Source organism: Musca domestica, unplaced genomic scaffold (genome assembly GCF_030504385.1).
Source record: "Musca domestica strain aabys unplaced genomic scaffold, Musca_domestica.polishedcontigs.V.1.1 39, whole genome shotgun sequence".
In the NCBI taxonomy this organism is placed as follows: domain Eukaryota; kingdom Metazoa; phylum Arthropoda; class Insecta; order Diptera; family Muscidae; genus Musca; species Musca domestica.
Genome location: NW_026712326.1, coordinates 6,327,593 through 6,342,418, shown reverse-complemented (window position 1 = coordinate 6,342,418; position 14,826 = coordinate 6,327,593). Strand labels below are relative to the sequence as shown.

General features: G+C 33.9%; 1 protein-coding gene across 1 annotated transcript; it reads right to left on the bottom strand.

The window, feature by feature from the left end:
* Positions 1-2,956: 2,956 nt before the first annotated feature.
* On the bottom strand, positions 2,957-3,908 carry LOC101895081 (protein Fer3-like). Its single transcript, XM_005183412.3, has 2 exons — positions 3,644-3,908; positions 2,957-3,575 (listed from the first exon to the last, which is right to left on the bottom strand). The coding sequence occupies exons 1-2, from the start codon at positions 3,780-3,782 to the stop codon at positions 3,088-3,090; spliced, it is 627 nt and encodes a 208-aa protein (XP_005183469.1). The 5' UTR covers positions 3,783-3,908; the 3' UTR covers positions 2,957-3,087.
* Positions 3,909-14,826: the final 10,918 nt, after the last annotated feature.

Here is a 14,826-nt window from a genome sequence, read left to right as displayed (position 1 = left end):
GGGAGAGAACTTCTAGTATGGATTTTTGGAACATTCCATAGAAAAATCATCAAAATACCGAATATAGGGAGGTACCGTTATATTGGGGATATAAGATATCGTGGAACTATATAGATAGGGGATGAAGTGCAGACAATTTGGCTACAATCATCAAAATACCGAATATAGGGGGGGGGGGGGTACCGTTTTAAGGGGGCTATACGATATCGTAAGCTTATATAGATAATTCTCTTTCAGGAGTAAAACACTCAAAAAGAACTCCTTGTGTTTATTTTCAGACAATTTCATTCAAAAATATAGCTAAAATCATCAAAATACCGAATATAGTGGACTTTCCGATTTCATTGGAAAATGTGGCCAAAATGATCAAAATGCCGAATAAGGGGGGGGGGGGGTGTACGGTTGTTTGGGGCCTATACGTCGTGGACCTATATAAACAGTTCCCTTCCCGAGGGTAAAGTACATAAAGGGAACTCCTTGTGTTAATTCTAAGACAATTCCATTGAAATATGTGGCTAAAGTCATCAAAATACCGATTATTGTGGAGGGGGGGTTACGGGAGTATGGGGGCTATACGATATCGTGGACCTATATAGACCATCTTCGAACCTTGACCTGCCTGTAGACAAAAACTGATCTGTGCAAAATTCAAGCTTCCTATCTTTATTCGTTTTGACTCTAGCGTGATTACAACACACGGACGGACAGGGCTAAATTGTCATAGATTTTTACGCTGATCAAGAATATAATACATTCAAAAGTAGTAAGTAATAAATCGTGCCCGATTTTGATTATATCGACTTCCTCCTCCTCTTTATATGACATATGTGATAATAGTGGACCAAATACAGATTCAAACATAGGGATGCACAAACCTTTAAGAAATTTGAACACTCATTCCCAATTTTATGCGAATAATTGTTAATCAAACTTGTAACCTTTCGTGGGAGAGGAACGAGAAGAAATGAGTGAGATTTAATGAGAATCGGAAATGCTTATTTCACATTTTTGGTTACGCAACCCTTTGTAGGTTAGGTATCAAAAGGAGTGGGCCAATATATCCCTTCTTCACACCAATATCTAATATTCAGTGTTTTGATGATTTTTGCAACATTTTTCCACTGATTTGTAACATATACGTGGAACATAGTACGTTTAGGGCCATGTTTTCGTATGGCCCCCACATAATAGTACCTCCCGGTATTCAGTATTTTGATGAATGTTCCCACATTTTTGCAGGGATTTGTCTAAAAATTCGTATTTGTAGTTTATAATGAATGGGTTCTAGTTCCGGTGGCAGAACATTGAATATTTGGATCCACGCTTTCCTATAGCGCACATATAACGATACCCACCGATATCCGGTATTGTGATAATCCTAGTCACATTTACCCACGAAATTGTTTTAAATTTGGTATTTAAGAAGATTTGGGAAATGACAATCCTTGAAGTATAAAATTGTCTATATAGGTTCCCATTTTGGTAACGCCCCGATATAACGGCATCACTCAATGGTTTTTTGAAAAGTTTGACTGCATTATCCAAACATTCTTACTGATATTTGTAGTTTAAGGTGGAACACGCTGGAATTCAGATACTTTTATATACAAATGCTTTTTTTGCCCAATGGTGGAGGCCCGGCCGCCATACATTGTATGGAGGGTATATTAAGTTCGTCATTCCGTTTGTAACTCATCGAAATAATCATTTTAGACCCAACAAAGTATATATATTCTTGATCAGAGTAAAATTCTAAAACAATTTAGCCCACAAAAGGAGTTCCTTGTAGGTACTTTATACCTTGGAAGAGAATTATCTATATAGGTCTACGATATCGTATAGCCCCAATATAACGGTACCCCCGGTATGCGGTATTTTGGCGAATTTAGCCACATTTTTCAATGGAAGTGTCTGAAATTCCACAAAAGGAGTCCTTTGTGAGTATTCTACCCCCTGAAAAAGAATTGTCTATATAGGTCCACGATATCGTATATCCCCCATATAACTGTACCCCCCGATATTCGGTATTTTGATGATTTTACCGACATTTTTCAACGGAATTGTCTGAAAATCCACACAAGGAGTTCCTTGTGAGTACTTTATACCTCGGCAGAGAATTATCTATACAGGTCTACGATATCGTATAGCCCCCATATAACGGTACCCTCGATATTCGGTATTTTGATGAGTTTAGCCACACTTTTCAACGGAAATTGTAAACAAGGGGTTTTTTGTGAGCACTTTACCCCCCGACAGAGAATTCTCTATATAGGTCAATGATATCGTATAGCACCCATATAACGGTACCCCCGATATTCGGTATTTTGATGATTTTACCCACATTTTCAAATCGTATTGTCGGAAAATCCACATAAGGAGTTCTTTGTGAGCACTTTACTCCCTGAAAGGGAATTGTCTATAAAGGTCCAGAATATCGTACCCCCCGATATTCAGTAGTTTGATGATTTTACACCCAGACATAGATTTGTCTTAATAGGTCCACAATATCATATAAAACCCCATTTATCGTCACCTTCGTATATTAGATATTGTAAAGATTTAAAAAAAAGTTTAATGGATTTTATTTTTTTTGAAAATTTTCTAATTCGTTCCAAATGGTGGAGGGTATTCAAAGTTCGGCCCAGCCGAACTTACTGCTTTTTTACTTGTTTTTTTTTTTTTACTTTTTTATTTTAATTAAAACGAATTGATATTCTAAGTGAGCGTTCGTTCATTATTTCATTTTGCTTTGATAAGCATTGTGGTGGATGGTATAAAAAGTTCGGTTCTTTTTATTTTTTACTTGTTTTCGCCCACATTTCCAATATAAATTTTTGAAATTTGGTATTACAAGTTCCTAATAGAAGAAATAAGGTATATATTTTAGAAAGTGCTACGTTTCAAATAGTATTGAGCACTCATTATCTTTTCTTTTTTTAACTAAAACAATTCAGTGTTACACAAACTATTTAAATATTTATTAATATTTCTTTGACTTAAAAATCTAACATTGCACATTAAATAATATTAACAAAAACACACCGATTGCCCCTTACATTGGGAAAAACAACACAAATTTCACTTAACCTAAGCCATTGGATGGCCATAGGCTGGAGAATAATCTCTTGAATATGCCGACGGATGAATGTGATGTGGGACATGACCTGACGCAGGATGATGCTGATGATGACCATTCATGCCACCATAATAGTCTTCATGGCGGGGTTTCTGTGAATTCTCCGAAGTACCGTTTAAAAGTTCCGTCATAAATCCAATGTAAGTGATGGCTAAGCGCAGAGTCTCGATGCGTGAGAGACGTTTCTCATAGGCAAAGGTTGGTACCTTGGGACGCAGTTTATCGAAGGCCTCGTTGAGGTTCAGCATTCGCCGACGTTCGCGAATGTTAGCAGCACGCCTCTGAGCCAAGGATGCTGTGCGTCGTCGAACTTTTTTCGTACTGCTGGAGGAAGTTCCGCCATTGGATTGGCTTTTACTCTGCTGCAGGCTTGAAGTGGATGAGGAAGTTGATGATTGGGAAGACATTAAGCTGCCAACATGGGAACGTTGCCACAGAGCTGAAATAATAGGAATTTTTGAAATAAGTATAAGTCTTTTAGAGGTTCTGGGGATCTGTAAAACTTACCAAATTCTGAACTAGGAAATGCGGCCATAAAGTTCTGATATGGAATCATGGGTGGCGGAGGAGGTGGTGGTGCCTCAGAATTCCATATTGGTTGATAGGGTATATCCGTCATGTAACTAGGAACTGTGTGATGTTGCATATTGATTCCTCTTCTCAAATCGATTTTTTTCCTTTTGTATACTTAGTTTGGTATCTTTGGTATTGGAATTTCTCTTTTTCCAGTTTGATTAAAAACACTAATCGCTGGTATGACCTTTCTGCTTGGATGATTATTTATAAATGTGAATTGGTCTAACAGCATCACCACCTTTTATATCCTGCCCCAGGGGTGTAGTAAGTTTCAACTGGAATCAATTTCAACCACCAAATTCATGGGGGGTTAATATTTTACATTTGGGCGCCATTGTGATATTCCAATTGGTAACAGCTTTCTTCCTGCTGATTGGTCAATTCAAATGCGAAATTGATAAGGGTGATTCCCATGGTGAGAAACAAGTTGATACGATGGAGTTATAAATGAACATCAACAACTGAAAACCAGATGTCACTAGGCGGTGGTTGTCTTGAATGAGTGCTGTACTGAAAAACGACCGGTAGATGGCACTTAACGTCACTGTAAAATTTATTAAGATAATGGGGAACACCCTGTAGCAAGAAGTATCGTAGTCGAGTTGTTTATACCCTCTACATATATATTATGGGGGGTTTACTATGTTTGTCATTCCGTTCGTAACTGACCGAAATAATCCTTTTTTTTTTGTATTCGGAATTTGTATTGGGATCTACCTCCTGTGGCATAATATTGTCCATATATGCCCACGTTTTCCTATAACCCCCTGGAATAAGCGATATATTGATTTTAGCCATACATACTAACGGAATTACTTAAAATGCATGGAGTCCGTAATAGTCAAAGTATTTCTATAGCCCCACATCCTCCCAATATTGGGTATTTTGATGATTGCAGCCAACAGAATTGTTTGAAATTTGGATTGGATGTCCCTAATAACAGTAAAAACGCATACCCCTCGTTCCCCCGAGGGGAACATAAAATGGCCCACTGTGCACCAATAAAAAATAGTGAACGCATATGCATGGTACTGCAGGAAGGGTCGTTCTAAGAGCTTTCCACAACGCTATTGGCCAAAATTAGAGAATATTTTACTTTTCCAATTTTTCAGAAGTTATCATCGTGTTCCATTATGCAAAAACCAAAAATAGTTCAAACACATGCAATAGCGCGCTGGAAAGCCCATGAGGTGTACTTTCAAGATATAGACACCCCTAAAAATTTAATCAAGGGCACCCATATGAATGGTACTACACGAAGGTCATTCTAAGAGCTTTCCAAACGCTTTACTACAAATGTAATGGATGGACTTTATTATACCCTACAACACTATGAGTTGGGGGTATTATAAGTTTAATTGGGCCAAAAATTATGTAACACCTCGAAATATTGGTTTCCCACATAGGAAAGTATATATGGATCTTCCTATCTCGCCGAGCTGAGACGATCTAGCTATGTATGTCCGTCCGTCCGTCTGTCCATGTTAAATTGTAATCACTCTACAGGTCGCAATTATGGCCCGATCTTCACGAAATTTAGAATGGAGGTGGGGTTAGGGCCAGAAGATAACCCTATTGCTTTCAGATATGATCGCATAATATTTAGGGGTTGAAATGGACCAAAAACTGAAAAATATCATGATTTTGCAGCTGCTCTACAGGTCGCAATTATAGACCAATCGAAGCGGAAGTTAGCATGGGGCTAGAGCTTTGGGCTGGGCAGAAGCCTTCCAATTTTGATGGTCATCGGGTAATATTTATTGGGTGAAATAGACCATAACATTTGTGTTATATAGAAGTCCAATTTTCTATTAAACCGCGAATATTTTTAATCCCAGTGAAATCACAAATAGATGAACAGGTCAACTCTGACCGTTACGTAGATGCCGATAGTAAATATATCGGATGCATATAGAGAAATATATACAATGTGTATATACAAAGGAAGGGGATGTTAGCTAGATTGCTTATATCTCAAGAATGGCCAGACCGATTTCGACAAATTTTGTCCATTCAGAATGCCCTCTTAACATAAAATATAAAATCTAAAAAAAGATCTCATAAAAAGATGCCTATAATGATGTTATTATAGATTTTGTAGTATTATGTGACATTTTTTTATTTTTTCATATTTTTTATCGCATGAGTTATATGGATTAAAACACATGTAATTTATTTGATTTATTTAAATATTTTTTATTACACATTACAAATGTAAGGCCGTTAAACTCTAAACTCCAACTGAACTTAAATTAATAGTGTTATGAATATTTAAACTAAATATAGATAAAGAGAAATAAAGAAAATAAAAAGAGAGTGGAATATTCATTGAGAGAAAGAGATATTAGAATAAAGAGAATGGTAGTGGCAAATGGGAGACAGTGATAATGATTTGGTGAAATGAATACAAATAATAAAACAAAATGGGTAAAAACAGTAAATAAAATAGAGTGAAGGGCATAATTTAATTCTTATATATTTTTAAATACGTAACTCATGCGATTTTTTCAATTTGACTTATTATAATGAAGTGTAAATTTTGTAATATTTTTTCACCTTACAACACAGGTTGGGGTTAATTTATACTGATTGCAATTATTTTCACGAAAAAGGGAAGGGTTAGGCTCAGAGTGGCTAGGCCTATTGTTTTCAAAGATGTACGCAATGTTCCTAATGTTGCAGCCGTTATAAAGTTAACAAACCGAATCCAAAGGAAATCCTGCATGAAGTTAGAGCTTAGGACAGCGGGTAGAATGGACCACTACTTTTGTGTATAAAAATACCAACATTACTTACAGGCGATATCCGAAATACACAAAAGTTGAACTTCTGGCTTTTTTATGCTGATTTCGTTGAAGAATAAAGCCAAATATCGTAGACAAGCAAATAATATAGATGAGTTTAAATTTGGTGATACAGAGGGACATCTTGCTTTTGGAGTTGATCGCAAAATGTTTAGGGGTAGAAGTAATAACATCTGCTAAAGTCACAACTGGTGAAAGAAATTGCATATTATTTTTAAGAAACATAGACACATTTAAAAAAAAAAAGATATAATTTTGTGTGTACCTCATTATTTTTATTAAACGTTGTTAAACTCACATGAATTATTAGTTTCTTTGTTTTTAGGTTTCAATGTAATTTTTTTTTTTTTTTTTGGAAATAAATTTTTACTCCAAAATTAAACTTGTTTTATTTTTTTCACGTAAGGTATACAGAAATTATTCGAGTTGTTCGACTTATTCGATAAATCGAATTATTTGAACAATTTGAGACTCTTAATCGAACAAATTTAAAGCCCGAAAATCGATTAATTTTTAATCGAACAAAACCTAAACCCGATTAATTGTATACTCTACTACATACCAAGTTGCAGCTTCTTACTACATGTAATTAGAACTTATAGGTGTAACTTTCTATCTAACTATAAAAGAGAAAACGTTCGTTTGCTGAACAGATTTTCCTGAAAATTTCCATGTATGGTGTATGGTTTCCATGTATGCATGTCCGAATCCAATGAAATTTTGACAGAGAGACGAAATTTGGTAAAAAAAAAAGTTGCCAAATTATATTAAAATCGGTTGAGGTTTGGGTATAGGTTCAGATTGAATATGGTTTTATAAAAGGGTATAAAAAAGAAGGAATGAATACATCCCCTTAGTGTGGAAGTTATAGAAGAGCGTTAAGTTTGGCCTCTTTGAAGTACTATGGAGGGTATATTAACTTTGTCATTCCGTTTGTAACTCCTCGAAATACTCATGTCCGACACAACAAAGTATATATATTCTTGATCAGCGTGAAATTCTAAATCGATTTAGCCATGACCGTCTGTCTGTCTGTTGTAATCACGCTATCTTTCGAACGAATTGAGAAAGAATGCTAAAATTTTGCACACAGGTTAAGTTCGTAAATGGGCCATGTAGATCCACGTTTTCATATAGCCTCCATATAACGGTACCTGCCGATATTCGGTATTTTGATGATTGTAGGGATATTATTCACCGGAATTGTTTAGTATTTGAAATTCGAAATGGATACTACAGCATATGACAGAAAATTGTCTGTGCAAGTTCACGTCTTCGTATAGCCCCCATATAACGTTGCCCCCAAAAGTCGGTATTTTGATGATTTTAGCGTCATTATTCACCGGAATTGTTTCAAATTACGTATTTAGAGTTCGTAATGGGAACTGCAGTCTGTGACAGAAAATTGTATATGCAGGTCCTGGTCTTCGTATAGGCCCCATATATCAGTACCTCCCGATATTCGGTATTTTGACGAGTTTAGGTACAATACCCACCGAAATTGTTTGAGATATCGTATTTAACGTTAGTAATGGATGCTATAGCCTGTGACAGAAAATTGTCTATGATGATTACCGGATGATTTTAGCTACATTATTCACCGTTTATTTCAAATTCGAATATGGTAATAGCTAATGGCAAACAATGCCTATGCAGGTCCACGTCGTATAGACCCCAATATAACGGCTATATTCGGTATTTTTAAAATTTTATCAGAATTTTTTAAAGATTTTATTTTTTGAAAATTTCTAAATTCGTTCCAAATGGTGGAGGGTATCCAAAGTTCGGAACTTACTGCTTTTTAACTTGTTTACAATAACGTATTAGAAATTCTATTGCAAAAATTAATAATACTTTTAAAATCCTACTAAATTGCCGATGAAATTTCTAGCGATGGAGTCTCTATGGGGTAATTTTAGTACCAAGCAACAATAATAATAAGACTAAAATATTAAAAAACCAAAAAAAAAAAAAAAAATAATAATAAATAAAAAATAAATAATAATAAAATAAGCATAACACTTAAACGACGGGCTAAAAATGCAGACCGGGTCAGCTTTTTTGGAATCCATTTCTGAAATGTTTGCGTCGATTTAGGGGTGCTGTCGTTTATTCTGCTGGTTGGTACGCATGATAACTCTCGAAGGGAGTATCCGATTTCGTCCAAACTTGGTAAATCGTAATATTATTGTCAAATATAAATCGAGTTTGGATGTGAGTAGCATCGGTCCATTCTTCTTGGTACCTCCCACAGAGTATGTAATAATTTTCAAAGATTACAATTTAATTCATAGAAAAATAAATGATTATCCAACTTTGTTAACACTTTGCAAATTGTTGTGTTTTTATCAATGTAGGAAAATAGACAATACCTCCTACAAAAGATTATACTTTTTATGAATAATGCTATACCCTAAAAGATCAGATCAGATTAAAGTTCTTAATTGATTTAGCGACTTCCGTCTGTCCGTCCGTTGCAACCATGCTATCTTTCGAAGGAATTGAGATAGAAGACCAACATTTTGCAAACATTCACGTCTTACTATAGCCATATTTTTTAACGGAATCGTTTAAAATTTGGTATATAGAGTTTGTAATGGGCTCTGACTTCTGTGACAGTAGACTATTGAAATAGGTCCATGATTTCAAGTATTACCCATATAAGGTATCTGCAAATATTAGGTATTTTGGGGATTTAGCCATTTTTTATATCGCAATTTACAACAACCACTGTAGTAGGAAATCGATATCATCGTATATATAAATCTTTTTTTTTCGGTAAATTTCAAAATAAAAGTAAAATAAGCCGGCAAATTTCTAGTTATAACATATTTATTTCAAATTGTACTCTTTCAAAATCTCATTGAAGCGAACATACTTAAAAAATAATTATTTCAAATTTTATTTTTTTGATCTTATTTTATTTAATAAACTTAAAAATCTAAGTAAAAACATATGTAAAGATAAATAATAGATATATGCAAAAAAAAGCGTGACTTCTTTAGAAATTCTTATGATGTACCACTTTCATCATTTTCCTGGTTCGAGTACACATCCATTTCGCAAACACTGTTTCTACTGTGTCTCAAATTGAGATTCTCAAATTCAGATGATAAATGATTAGAAGCCGATTGTTGTAGTGGATCAAGTCTTCGTTGTGGCAATAGCTGTTGTTTGCGATTGCTGTGACTGAAAATGTTGTGAAACTGGCTGTTGTTGAATTTGTACAAAGTTTTGGTTTGTGTTTTGCGACTGGTGGTGTTTTGTGTTAATGCAAGTTGTTTTAAATATTTAATATACAAAACCTATCAATTTTCAAATTAGAACAACTACGAAGGAATTTTACGAATTCTTATTATCTCGTTGTGGCTTCACTTAAACTTGTTTTGCAAAATCCGTTATTATTTGATCACAACAAAGCCACTGTTATTTAGGCCAGGCGTCAACCAAAGGAAAGTGATTACTTTATGTAACCATTTGGTGTTTGCTGACGGTGATAAAATAAGTACCCGATTGTTGGAGTGCTATAAATATAAAATGTAAATATGTTTATGACATTTAAGTCCGATATATAAATGTATAATTCACACACACATTTATACTAATTTATGTGTTAATGTAGGGCCACTTAAAAAAATTATATGTCTATATGTCCGCCATATGTGCACTTTTAATAAAATTATTGTTTTTTACTTATAATGCTGCTTTATTTGCGCTTATGTTGCGCATGTTACACATGATAAAAATATTGGAAAGTGCAAGATTTAAAGAAAATCGAATATTTATCAAAATCTCATATTCACATCTGATCTCTGGTTGAGATAGAATCGCCAACTCGTCTCGCAAGTTATGAAATACATTAGTATTTAAGATTTTGATCCTTCGTGGCGGAGGTACCAGAAGGACTACATCCATCATTTTCATACCGTATCTTGTTTTAGTAGAAAATTGCGAAGTGTGAAATGTGAAGAGAATCTGATGCTTATTTCGCATTTTATGAGATATGTAATTAAACAAAATTTCGATTTGCTTTTCGCCGGCTTTTGGTCAAGGCATGAGTTTCGCTCCACTACACAGCAACACAGGCTACGTACATAAATTCAGGTTTCTGTCTGCAATAGAGAAGATTTGAAATGCAATTAAATTTCACAAAAATTATACTTATCAAAGTTCGAAGTGTATTGTTGCAACAATTACAAACTTTACAATATTTCCCTCCAACTCCTTCAAATAAACAATGCACATTGCCACAAACTATAGTCTGTAGATATGTGCACAAATTATACTGTCCTCTCTCGAATATTTTTCATGTGTCTAAAAGTATTGCACATTACCAAACTTGATAATTCGATAAAGCTTAACCTATGGGATATCCCATAATTATTATGTGGTTTAACGTTGAATGCGCTTTTCAAATGATTTATAAAGTTAACGGCGCCGTAATTATTACACATATCGGCGTATAACTTGAAAAGCAGCTTCGAAATTAATTTTTCAGTTTGTTTCGGAAATTATTTTGTAATATATGTAAGCTTTTCTTTCTATATTATAAAAACGGGAGAGTCTATAGATATTTTTAAGAAGTTTAGTGATCATACTATGCAGAATTGTTCGAAAATCTAAATAAATGCAACTTAACTTTTCCACGAATTATTGCAATTAATATTCGGTATGTTGATAAATACATTATAGTGCTTTTCATCGAAAATGTTTAAGTTTTGGTATTTCAGATTTTGTATTTTACAAAATTGAAAAATATTCGAAGATGAACAAGTGATGGGGGTGTACACCTATTAATAAAAAATGGGGAAAAGAAATATTCCACACTTGACATATACAATTTTGTAATTAAAACGTGTCTATTTCTACAAAATTAATATTTTGCACGTTGGTGCAAAAAATGCTATAAAGTTTTATGACAAAACAAAATAACGACACGGAAAAATAATATTGACTCAAGTAAGGTAGAAGACTCTAAAATGGATTTAAACACAGAAGACAAATCAATTCGAAATTTTTGTGGAACTCATCACACGAATCCTCAAAAGTATATTAATCGAAATCATATGAGTGAAGTACTTTCCTTTAATGAATTTGTAGATAACTTTTTCAATATTAAATATAGTTATAAAAATACTTCAAACAGTATGGATAATGTAAATAGCAAGCTGGGAAATATTAAGGGTTTTGTACACAATAGTGTGGATGCTCAAATTAAAAACATTGTATCTACTTCTAATGTTCCCGAAAGTAACGAAGAGGAAAATATTACAGACTTTAACAAAACTGGTTTTTTAAGTTCCACACTGGGACAATATAATCGATGTTCAATCGAATTCAGATATTGTTCTTGATGAGTGTAAACAGCCCGTTTTACAACATTTTCAGCTACAGCAATCACAACAACAGCCATTGCCACAACGAAAGCTTTATCCACTACAACCCTCAACTTTTAATCATTTTGAGAATCTCAATTTGAGACAGAGTAGAAACAGTAATAGCGGAGCAAATGTGGATGCAAACCAGGAAAATTATAAAATTCTAAAAAAGTCATACTTTCTTTCTTTTTTGCTGTCGCTCGAATCTATTATTTATGTTTTATAAAGTTTTTACTTAGGCGTTAAGTTTGTGCTTTTCTTAGCCTTTTTTACTAAAATTATTAAACATATTTTTGCTTAAATAAGATTTAAAATTTAGTGAGATTTGATAGCATCTTTAAAGTTTACCGAAAAAATCAGAGCTATATATATAATTCGATGATACATAAATAAAATAAATAAAACATTTGGCTAAAATCCCCAAAATACTAATATTTGGAGTTACCACTATTTGGGTCATATTTGAAATTTTGAACCTATTCCAGTAGTCTTCTGTCACAGAAGTCAGAACCCATTACAAACTCTACATACGGAATGTTAGCCTATTCTGTTGTTCAATTCTTTCGTAAGATAGCGTGGATACAACGGACAGATAGACGGAAGTCGCAAAATCTCTTACCAAGAAGAGTGGACCGATATTGCCCTCCGAACTCGATCTAAGTTTAACAATAATATTACTTCAAATACCAAATTTGAAAAAAAAAATCTGGTGAATAATGCCGCTAAAATCATCAAAATACCGAATATATACCAAATTCAAATAGAATCACCAACTTGTCTCGCAAATTATGAAAGATATGAGTATTTTAAATTGTGATCGTGAGTGGAGGTGGTACCAGAAGAAAAGGCTAATATCCATCATTTTCATATCGTATCTTGTTTTAGTAAAAAATTGCGAAGTGTGAAATTTAAAGAAAATCGGATGGTTATTTTGCATTTTATTAGCGTTTCGTTACTCAAAATGTTGATTCGTTGTGGAGAAGGTTCCAAATATATCTCATCTTCACACCGATCATGTGTTATGTTGGGATGTGTAAAATGTGAAACAAATCTGATGCTTTTTTCGCATTTTAGATATATGTAATTAAGTAAATTTTTGATTTGCTTTTTTTGTCGAGGTATGAGTTTTGCTCCACTACACAGCAACACGGGCTACGCGCATCAATACATGTTTCTGTCTGTAATAGAGAATTTGATTAAAATACAAAAAAAATTTCACAAAAAATTATACCTACCCAAGTATTAGGTGTATTGTTGTTCAATACCAAGCTACAATTATCAACTTCACAATATTTCCTCCAACTCTTTCAAATGAGTAATGCAAATTGCCATAAAAACATCGATATCGATGTTTTTCTCGATAGTCTGTAGTTATGAGCACAGATTATACTTTCCACTCTCGAATCAAACTATCGTCGACATCGATAAGCCTTAACAAAAGTTATATCCCATAATAATTGGCTCCTTAGTTTTGTACGTATGTCTTAATGTCAATTAATTAGCATGCCAACCAAGTAGAAATAAGTGGCACCGTAGCTTTTATATTCTCAAGAAGTATCTTGGAAAGTAGGACTCTAATGGAAGTCAGCCAACTAAAATAACTGACAACTTTAAGTGTTCTTACCAATATACCAAGAACACACTATTCCTTTATTGCTTCATTATATATCTTAAATTTATATTTAATAGTTAAACCTAACACGATATGAATCTCCAATTTCAATGAAATTTAGAATCTGTAACTGAATTTGGCACAAAAATTATTATGACAAGTTAAATTACAATTGCTTTAGATTTGAATATATATCCCATAGCTCACACAGTATGTATGTCCGATTCTAATGAAATTCGGTATGAGTAACGAAATTTGGAACAAAAATTAATTTGCTAAATTATATTGAAATCGGTGCAGATTTGGACATAGCTCCCATATATTTTATCAGCCGATTTCATATTAGTTAATGCACCAACCATGCTATGTATGTCAATGAAAGTAGAATGTGTGACAGAATTTGGTCTAAACATACATTTTTTTTGACAATTTATATTAAAATCGATTCAAATATGTATATAAAAGGAAGGTATATTAACTTTGTCATTCCGTTTATAATATCCATAAATATTCGTCGTAGACCCCATAAAGTATATATATTCATGATCAGCATAAAATTCTAAGTCGATTTAACGATGTCCGCTCGCCTGTCTGTCTGTTGAAATCAGGATACAGCCCGCATTTTTTGACGTAGAGCTTTTAAATTTGGCAGAAGAATTTCTATTATGTCTAGGATGGTTGGTACTGAAATTCGGTATTTCGATGATTTTAGCGACACTATTCAACGGAAATGTTTCAAATTTCGCATTTGAAGTTCATAACGAACACTTCAGTCTGTGGAAGAAAATTGTCAGCGCAGGTCCACGTCTTCGTGTAGCCCTCATATAACGGTACCTCCTGATATTCGGTATTTTGATGATTTTAGCGACATTATTCACCGGAATTGTTTCAAATTTGGTATTTGAAGTTCGTCATGGATACTACAGCCTATGACAGAAAATTTCCTATGCAGGCCCACGTCGTCGTATTTTTAACGGTTTTATTTTTTGAAAATTGCCAAATTCGTTCCAAATGGTGGAGGGTATTCAAGGTTCGGCCTGGCCGATCTTACAGCTTTTTTACTTGTTTAATTAGAAAACATAGACCCCAACGCCTTTGCAATGGTATGATGTTAATAGTAAACAAACTACATAACATTAAAAAAAAACAAGTAAAAAAGCTGTAAGTTCGGCCGGGCCGAACTCGGAATACCCTCCATCATTTGGTACAAATTTGGCAATTTTCAAAAAAAAAATACATAAAATCCGTTAAAAATTCTGTTAAAATCCTAAAAATACCGAATGTAGCCGTATATTAGGGTCTATACAACGACGTGGCGAC

Excerpts from the sequence above, each read along its gene's own strand:
- LOC101895081 (XM_005183412.3), bottom strand. The coding sequence starts at position 3,782 with ATGCAACATCACACAGTTCCTAGTTACATGACGGATATACCCTATCAA. Across the intron at positions 3,576-3,643 it reads ATTTCCTAGTTCAGAATTTG|CTCTGTGGCAACGTTCCCAT; the intron begins GTAAGTTTTACA and ends CTATTATTTCAG.